General features: G+C 39.2%; 1 protein-coding gene across 1 annotated transcript; it reads left to right on the top strand.

Annotated features, from left to right (window-relative positions):
* The first annotated feature begins 894 nt into the window (after window positions 1-894).
* LOC145583871 (uncharacterized) lies at window positions 895-1,503 on the top strand. The gene has a single exon (XM_081640830.1). The coding sequence runs from the start codon at window positions 895-897 to the stop codon at window positions 1,501-1,503; it is 609 nt and encodes a 202-aa protein (XP_081496956.1).
* Window positions 1,504-9,602: the final 8,099 nt, after the last annotated feature.

The following is a 9,602-nucleotide window of genomic DNA, read 5'->3' as shown; positions in this document are numbered from 1 at the left end:
AATATGCAATGAGATTTCAGTTTCAAGCCTCCAACAACGAGGCTGAGTATGAAGCCCTTCTATCTGGCCTTAGAATGTGTAAGGCGACTAGGGCAACAAAAATCGACGTTAGTTCGGACTCTCAGCTGATAGTCAGCCAAGTTAATGGTGACTATGAGGCAGGGAGCCAACCATGATGAAGTATCTTCAGTTGGTGAAAGATGAGGCCAAGGGCCTATAGCATATCACCCTACAACAAGTTTTGTGCTCAGAAAATCACCAAGTAGACGCGCTCTCTAAACTAGCTTCCTCGACATCATGTGATACTCCCAGATCAGTGTTTTGGGAAGTAAAAAAGAAGAGGAGTATTGATGCCGAGCCCATGCAAATCACAGACAGAAGCTCAACCTGGATGGACAAAGTGATCTTCTATTTGAGGGATGGAACGCTCCCGGACGATCCGAAAGAAAGTTGGCTGATGAAGAAGAGAGCAGCCTGGTTCGAGCTGAAGAACGGGGAGCTATTCAAAAAAGCCTTTGTGAAACCATACTTAAAGTGCATCACGCCGGAAAGAGGGCATGATGTGTTGGATGACTTACATTAAGGACAGTGTGGATCGCACATTGGAGGACGAGCCTTAGCAAAAAAGGTTACCCACCTGGGGTACTAATGGCCGAGCATAAATTCGGACGCCATGAAAATGGTGAAAAAATGTGACAAGTGCCAGAGATTCACAACCCTTATTCACCGCCCGACAAATAGCTTATCGGCCATAAGCAGTCCGCTCCCCTTAGCAAAATGGGGCATGGACATCTTGGGGCCATATACTCCAGCATCAGGGTAGAGGCGGTATGTGTTAGTAGCAGTAGACTACTTCACCAATTGGGTTGAAGCTGAGGCCGTCCAAGGAATCAAATGGACAGATGTGTCCGCCTTTATCTAGAAAATATCATCACTCGTTATGGTGTTCCACAGTCAATGGTGTTCGACAATGGACCCCAATTCGAAATAGGCCAACTCAAAAATTGGCTAAGTGACCAGGGCATCACTCATTGTTTTGCCTCGGTCGGATGCCCACAGGCAAACGGTCAGCTTGAAGCTTACAACAAGTTGATCTCCAACAGTATCAAGCGTAAGCTTGAGAAAGTAGGTGGCCTATGGGCAGATGAGTTGGTCAATATATTATGGTCCATTCATACGACAGCCAAGAGTTCAACAGGAGAGACCCTATTTTTTCTGGTCTACGGCGCCGAGGTTGTGCTCCCAATTGAGATGTACGAGCCAACGCTTCGAGTAATGTTATATGACGAATCGGCCAATTGGGAGATCATGAAGGCCGCCCTGGATTTTCTTCTAGAAGCCAGGGGCAATGCGGCGCTTAGGCACGAAATTTATCGTCTAAGAATGACAAGGGCATACAACCGCAAAGTGTCCAAGCGACCGTTAAAGATAGGGGATCTGATATTGAGAAAGATGGAAGCAGTTGGCCGAGCCAATGAGGACGGGAAGCTAACTCCGAACTGAGAAGGGCCATACCGAATCAGAGAAGAAGTGCGAGATGGTACATACCGTCTCAAAGCCTTAGACAACCGTCCTATTCCTCGTACATGGAACACGGATAATTTGAAGAAGTATCACGTTTGAGTCTTAGCCAAAAGTTGAATATTCAACTAGGCCAGAACGGCCGAGCAATGTAATTAAGCCTTAATGGCATAGCAATGTAATTAAGCCTTAATGGCCGAGTAATGTAGTTAAAGCCGTATGGCCACCAAACAATGTAAAAATTTTGACAATTATTAATGAAAAGTGAAACATTGTTATAAAATTCTTGTTATTTATCTTTACGTATGCTGAAAAGCCGAATGCAAATTAAAACAAGGTGGCTTGCAGCATTGTTGGTCGACCACCCTAACTAAACAAAGCGGCCGCTTGAAAGGAGAAACTAGTGCTTGTAGGGAATATTTCTAGCATCCCACACTTAAGCCCCACTGTGATCATACACTTAAGCATGGTGGCGTCCAAAGGGAAGGAAGCTAGGGTAAAAGAGTCGCCAACAAGTTTTAGGAACTTGTAAACCGTTCACAGGGTGAAGGTTACACCCCTTCACGATCCATGGGATCACTAACTTTATAGTGGTCTGGAACCATAACTAGATATTCGGGGATGGGTACAAATCCAACCTAAAAGAGATTGAACTTGCCCTAAAAATAGGCCTCTATTTTATTCTTCTCGTATCCATGTGCTCTTTCTGACTAACATACAACCAATAAATTAACCCTAAACCTGTTTAATCTATGTTGGTTGAATATTAATGCACAAGCAAATCTATTATTGGCGATCACTTGAATTATAATCATATTAACCTAAACAAGATTATTAATTATCTTATTAAGCGTGATTACAAGTACAAATTCCCTTTAAACCTGCAAGAGAGGGCGTGATCAAGCAATAACAACAATATATAATATCAAGAAACATAATAACAATCATCAATCAATCATAATATTCTCAATAAAGCAAAATAATATGATTAGCAAGATCCTAGGCATGATACTAACAAGATTAATAACAAATCCTAGCATGTCACTAAACAATAAAGATCAAAGCTTTATTCCTAGCATGATACTAACATGATATAAAGAAAGATTTAGGAAGCATCATAATAATATACATGATATTAGAAATCTTAGTTATTACCCTAAACATGATACTAGGAATCATAAAGACATCCTAACATGATACTAGGAATCAAAATAATCAAAGCATGATTTCTATATCAAAATAATAACAATTAAATTACTTACTTGGATGCCTCGTATCTCTTTCTAATAACAAAATACATGCGTTAGTAACTTCAAGGAAAATAAACAAACAATTAAATTAAATAATTGAAATAAAGATTAGGGACCAAACCCTCAAAAATTATCAACCTTTCACGTCTAGGACGAAGGCAACTTCGAACTTGACTAGGTGTGTCTAGAACTAATGAATGTGGAATTTTGTAAGAGGGAAGGTTTAGAAAAAGAATAGAGGGAGAATAAGCTTCTAGCTTTAGAGAGAAAGAAGAGAATTAGATGATTGATTATTGATCCTTGATGATTGTTGATGAGTATTGATGATGGAAAACGAAGGAGATACGACCCCTATTTATAAGAAAACCGTCCAGAAATGATAGAAAATACTTCAAGTTCTATACGGAATAAAACTGGCATTTGTCGCCAGGCGACAGATGTTAGCGCCAGGCGACAGACATTGTCGTTTGGCGCTAATTAAAAGATAAAACACGCTTTGTACGGAATCCTCTTCTTAATATGATTAAGCAGCCAATTCCGTGTTTATCAAATTAAAAACAGGTTTATCATAAAACACTTATTTTATTCCAAATAAAACTCTTTAAAATATAATTATTAATCCTAATACTATTATAATTAAAAAGAACCTTCTAAATATTCTAGAAGATTAAAATCAATCCTAACAACTTTAGGAATAATAATTAATAGGCCCTCCTCTAGATCATTGAGCCGCATATAAAATTCATTTCGGGCCAAATTTAGTATTTAATCCATAACTTCCTCATTATTCATCGGAATTGGGCTTATAATATATCGTTGAAAAGCTCTTTTCAAACCCAATCCAACTACACTATTATTGGACCCTTATCATGGACCAAACTAAATTGGACTGGATATTTCCATAAATAGAGTAAGAAAAAGAAATGTTTTCAAAAACAGAAAGAAAGATATTTTAATAAAAACATCCACATCACTAGACTTTTCATACCTCCACCTGGTTCGATAATCAAATGTCGTGAAAGGTATTCATCACTGGGTTTGGTTTTGGGGAGACACATTTGGGTGTCTACAGTGCTGCTTGTAGCATAACAGCTCGATTGACTCCGAAATAAGGGGCATAAGGTTCTGGATGAGTATAGACTCACCAAGAACACCCCAAAACGAAACTGTTCGGCCAACCTTATCCGAACGACCAAATCCCATAGATCATCCGTGTAAACTGTAAAGTTAGGGCATCTGTAACACCCCAATAATTCTCCTTTTTTCCAAACCACTTAATTTAAATAAAATAGTGGAGAACCATTGGCATGTTACCGCTACGTGTTAAAACGTTAAGGCTTTATCAAAGTATTGCAGCGGAAATCCAACTTAAATCTTAAAATAATATAATTTAGAAAACCAATAAGTCAAAGCTTACAAATTGGAACCATAAAGGCCCTTATTAAACCAAACTAATATTTAAAATCCCAAAACATAATTGAAATTGTAAAACATAGATAAGTTCAACACAAAGAACGAATACTCTCAATCACACCAATCCCTTGACAATGCGTATGTCAAATCCCCGAACCTCACATCATCAAGCTAACCTGTGCAATACTGCTCCCCAATAATACAAGTGTAATAATTAGATCATCACAGGGTCATTGAAAGGCAAAGGCCATGACCAAAAGAAAACACACACAAAAGCACACAATCAGCAAAGCTGAGTACATACAAGCTACAACGTACAAAACCTAACATGCTCAATTAATTAAAGTAAATAAACATACAAAACGAATTCATTAATCAAGACTCCACAGTTAAACAATTCAATTGACTCAACATACTTAGTAACCAGTTCCAAACACTTGACTCTTAATATTTAGTTTGATTAATTTAATTTGGAGTAAGCAATAGACGAGGTTGTCCAACCCACCAAATCATTTTGGTCCCAAATGACCATTTAAAATAAAAGTTTAGCGCAATGCAAGAATGGGCGCGACTCCATTCTCACAAAGTTAGTTTAGGATCCCATCTAACTTTCATTATAAAATAAAAATGTAAATACCAAAAGAGAAGAGGACATGTTGATCAAACAAGCCTCGAAAAGCCACGGGCTACCACCGTGTACCCCAACCTATAATTGTCAATAATCTAGAAGTGCACACTTTCCAGAGTTTTATTGGTCATCCTTGTTTCACTTTACGTGATTACAATTTTAATTAATAGCCGACTCATTCAAGTAGACCATACATAACAATCATATATCAATTCACTTTTAATCTTATTTAGGACAATAGTGATCACATCACAAATTGACCTTTAATTCCTTTAAACTTCCAAATTATCCAAAATTGTTGAACATAGTCAACCCACTTAGCCATTTTGGCTTAATCCACTTTTACTCAACATACTAACAAGTCATGCTTGAGTAATAAATAAAATAATAATAACCTTGTGGAATAATTAATAAATTTATTCCACTTAAACCATTCAACTCCAATCCTTCAATAATCCAAATGTAGTTGATAAACCAATCCAATAAAAATATGCGTGTATCAATATTCCATACAAACAATTAATCCAGTATAATTCAACATGCTTGCATCCATAATTCCATACAAACATAATCAATTCACCAAAACATGTCTCATAAACATAAGCACATGAATTAATTAAATGTATAACCAAACAATTTCCATCCAAGTGTTCTCTAAACATGAAACTAAGTTCTTTCTTTTTGGTACCTAAACATGATACTACTTACAATGAAGTAGACATGTACGTACCTCGTATAAACAATCCTTTGTGCCACTTTTAATCACTCAAAAGTCTCCTAGGGAATAATCACTTCCTAGAGAACAATCAATAACAATAAATTAATACTCAACCAAATTTCCAGCAACTTAAATTTACTTTAGACTACTTAAAAAAATCTGAAAATTATTTAAAAACCCCTAATTAAACTCCTTTTTAATGGGTAATCACACCCTTTCATTAAAATCACAATTATACTACTTTAAATAAAATTCCAGCATTTTAAACTAATCAAAAACCCTTTAAAACTCAAGGATAAAATTTAAAGCATAAAAAAAAACTTCGTTAAAAATCAAAAACTGCCCGAAAATCATATTTAGAGGCTGAATTTGGCCACGAGAGGGTGGTGCTCACTACCAAAGGTAGTAAGTCTTTCTTAAAACATCGTTTCCACATGGAAAACACTACTTTTTTCTCAAAATCGGATGAGTTCAGAACCTAATCGGGATTAAAATGGGATTAATATTAACGAATGGAAGTCTAAGAATTAAAACACGAATTTACGTGTTCAAAATATTCTGGGATTAAGTTAAACTAATCAGTAGTTATAATCACCAAAATTTCAAACATCATTACTATAAAAGCCCTAAATCAATTGTTCGTAAAAACCCTAAAATCGTGATTTTCAAAAATTAAAAACCCTATGTTATAAAATTTACAAAATCTGAAAATTATGACATTTATAAAATCTGAAATTAAAAAGTTTAATCATCAAAATACAATTTGATACTAATTAAATTAATTTCAAACAATAAAATCAAAACCCATAAATCAATAATTATAATTACACAAATTAATAAAACAAAGGAGAAAATAAGACTAACCTTTTGTGTTGGGAAAATTTTGGGGATGTATGGGGTATTTATAGGGGAGAGAGTTGTAGGGTAAGTAGGAGTATTGGGCCTCATAAAATTAATGGGCCAATTAGGTAAATGAAATGGACTAGGCTTTGTTTGTGTGGCATAGATTGTAGAATGAAAGCTCATAAAATAATTTGTACTAAAATAATTTTCGACCCAAATTAATAATTTGAAACTTTTTAAAATAAAATCCGGAAAAATACAAATAAATATTATAAATAAAATAAATTTTCATTTATAAAATATTTAAAAATACGGGGGATTACAGCATCCTTAGCAAATCTACTTGGACATAAAAGCTAAGCAGACAAAGAAATCGTTCGGCCTTGTGCTGGACGGACGGTTCAAAGCACAAAAGATCCCTTAAAAATGCCGACTAAAAAGTTTGGCAAGGGCATCCTTATTTCAGCCACTTGGCCATATAGCCTGTAAGGCCAATCTTACCATTCGATCCCACCAAGTCGGACAGAAGAAAAATGGGAAGTCTAAGAATTGCCTAAGGCACCTGTTATCCAATTAGGGCAAGGACTTCCTTAGGCGTACGAGCCCTGTAAACAGAGATTTCCAAGTTGAGAGAATACTTAAAATTTCTTGAGTACGTTCGAGCAATAGTTTTAACGAACAACTCAAACAAAGCCAATAAAACGGCCATATTCATAACGATTGATACGAAATTCATGTAGTCCAAGGGCAATCATTATTATGATTTGATTAACCTACTAGTCGTCATACCCTTAAGGTATAAAGCCTACTAAGTTAATCAAACCATCTGGAATATGGACTACGCAAATGCCGAGCAAAGGGGCATACCCCCCAATACTCGTATGAGCAAGAATGTATAAAGCATGAAAATATTGCTAAAATTACGCTAAAAATGCTAAGTATGAAAAGTAGAAAATCGCATCAACTAAAATTAAAACCGCTCAACAGGCGGCAAAATAAAGTTATACAAACACCTCTCAAACAGGAGGCAAAATGAAAATTGATCAACAAAAACAGAAGACATAAAAAGCTGAAAAATAAGCTGCGAAAAGGGAGAGCTCCTCAGGAGGCCGCCTCATTGCCATCCTGGCCATCGGCCGACTTAACAACGGCTGCATCCTTCATCTTGGCTGGCTCTTCATCCTTGGCCGGCTCTCCATCCTTGGCCGGCTCCTCATCCTCGGCCTCCTCCTGCCCTTCCTCCCCGTCTGAGCCATCCGACTCACTTGGGGTAGGTGTCTCGACAAATGGTGAGACTGGTAGACCAACGGCTTGGCATTCATCCCTCATAGTTATGAAGTCCAGCATCCTGGTGAAGCACTCTAGGTAGTAGCCGATCTGACTTTTATCCACCATCATGGAGAAGGCCTCGTCGAACCGGTTCTTGAGTCAGGTGGTGGCCGACTTTTCAATTTTGACTACTTTAGCCGGGGAGACTTGTCTTGGAGCGTTGAGTTGTTGCTTCATCTCTGCGACCTCCTTTTAAAGACGCCCAACCTCTTGATTTCGTTCGTCCGCGGCCTTCAACACCGCTTCCAAGGCCTCCCTGTTGGACTCAAGCTCAACCTTGAGCTTGTCCGAAGCCTCGGCCTCATCTTTCCAATTAGCCGCCTGGGAGATCACCTCATCCCTCTCATTCACGAGAACCTCGCTGGATAGCCTTTCTTTCTTGAGGGCATCGCCCAGTTTGACGATGTCCTCAGATTGTCTGGCCGCCTTCTTAGTAACAGCGTTTACGATAGTCTCATGCCGGATCCTCTTGCAGTGTGCCCGTATTCTCATCCTACATCTTCTGGACGTTCTCCCAGGCCGCCTAAAGCTCACGCCTCTGCTGCGGACGCCAATCCTAGAAGGCAAAGAGCCTAAGTAGGAGCTGAGGACGAATGGAAGAAAATCAGTATAAGAAAGACGAAAAATAAACTAAGTGTTGAGATTGGAAAGTGTCAATACCTCAACACAATTGTTGATCATAGGGCCAAGGTGCCCATCATGGATACCCCGGTATTTGTCCTGAGCTTCGGCCGGGAAGACCTTCTATATGGCGTCCCGGACGGCTTTTCGCTCGGTCCCCGTTAGAGAAGAGTCGGGGAGTCGAGCGTCCGCTTCCTCGGAAATGTCTACAAAAAGAAAACACAAGTCAGAAAGATGAAACATGAAAGTCAAGTTTATGAATCCTGAAAAATACAAATTGTACGAGTACCTTCTGAGAAAGAGGGTGGTGCTTGCGGACGCCTCTCCGGAGTTGGAGTAGGCGTAGGCAGCTGCTCGTCCGCCTTGGGTGGGGACAATTGCCCTTCAGCTTAGGAACCCGATGGTCGAGTCCCCAAGAACTCAACATGCGGAGTTGAGTTGTCGTCGATCGTTTGGTCTAGGGACGGCTCTCCCTCTTCGTCCTTTCGGACGGTCTTGTCTTGGGCCATGTTGAACGATTGTGGCTCCGAGGGCTTGGAGCCCCCACTAGGCGTCAGCTGGGGTTGTTCTCCTTTAGGTTTCTCCTTGGAAGCCCGCGACCTTGCCCTGGCCGCCTGCGTTCTTGAGGGGGTCTTGGACGCAGATATCTTGCGAGACTTGGACGACCCCTCGTCCTTTAAAGCCGGTGTCGACCACTTCCTCGCTGGCTTCGGGGTAGCCGACTGAGAAAAGAAATAAATGAAATTTAGTTTCACTTGTCGAGTAAGAAATCACTGAACCACTCTGAAATTCAAGATGCTTCGGTCAATAGAAGTTAGACCACCATGTCCGAGTAGAAGCGAAGGGAAAGCCCCTCCAAAATACATCCACTCGGCCAGACAGAAGAACGATAAGGCTGTTCGAATGAATATGCAAAGTAATCCATCCAGAGTATAGCAAATCGGACGAAAAAAAATTAAATAAATAAATTTGTATTCGTACCCCCGTAGCCGCCTCGTATCCCTGCCTCAGGAGCCGATAACGCTCCAAGTTGAACTCGTGCATGTTAATCTCTCCTTTTTGTGCTGGGTCAAGATGAGACATGGATTCTATCAAACAGAAAAGCAAAGTGTTAGAAAGCATTTCAAGACAAAATGTGTTCGGACGAGCATGACACAAAATTCCACCTAGAGTATAGTTACGGAGCAGGCCGAATGAGGACATAAAGGTCGGACCCTTTAGCCAGCTTACTATGTAACACCCCAATAATTCTCCCTTTTCCAAACCACTTACTTTAAAT

The sequence above is a fragment of the Chenopodium album genome, chromosome 16 (assembly GCF_948465745.1).
Source record: "Chenopodium album chromosome 16, dcCheAlbu1.1, whole genome shotgun sequence".
Taxonomy (NCBI): Eukaryota; Viridiplantae; Streptophyta; class Magnoliopsida; order Caryophyllales; family Amaranthaceae; genus Chenopodium; species Chenopodium album.
The sequence above is the reverse complement of the archived record's forward strand: the minus strand, read 5'-3'. Positions and strand labels throughout refer to the sequence as shown.

Bases quoted from the DNA above. Each gene is read 5' to 3' on its own strand.
- LOC145583871 (XM_081640830.1), top strand. From the start codon at position 895: ATGGACAGATGTGTCCGCCTTTATCTAGAAAATATCATCACTCGTTAT.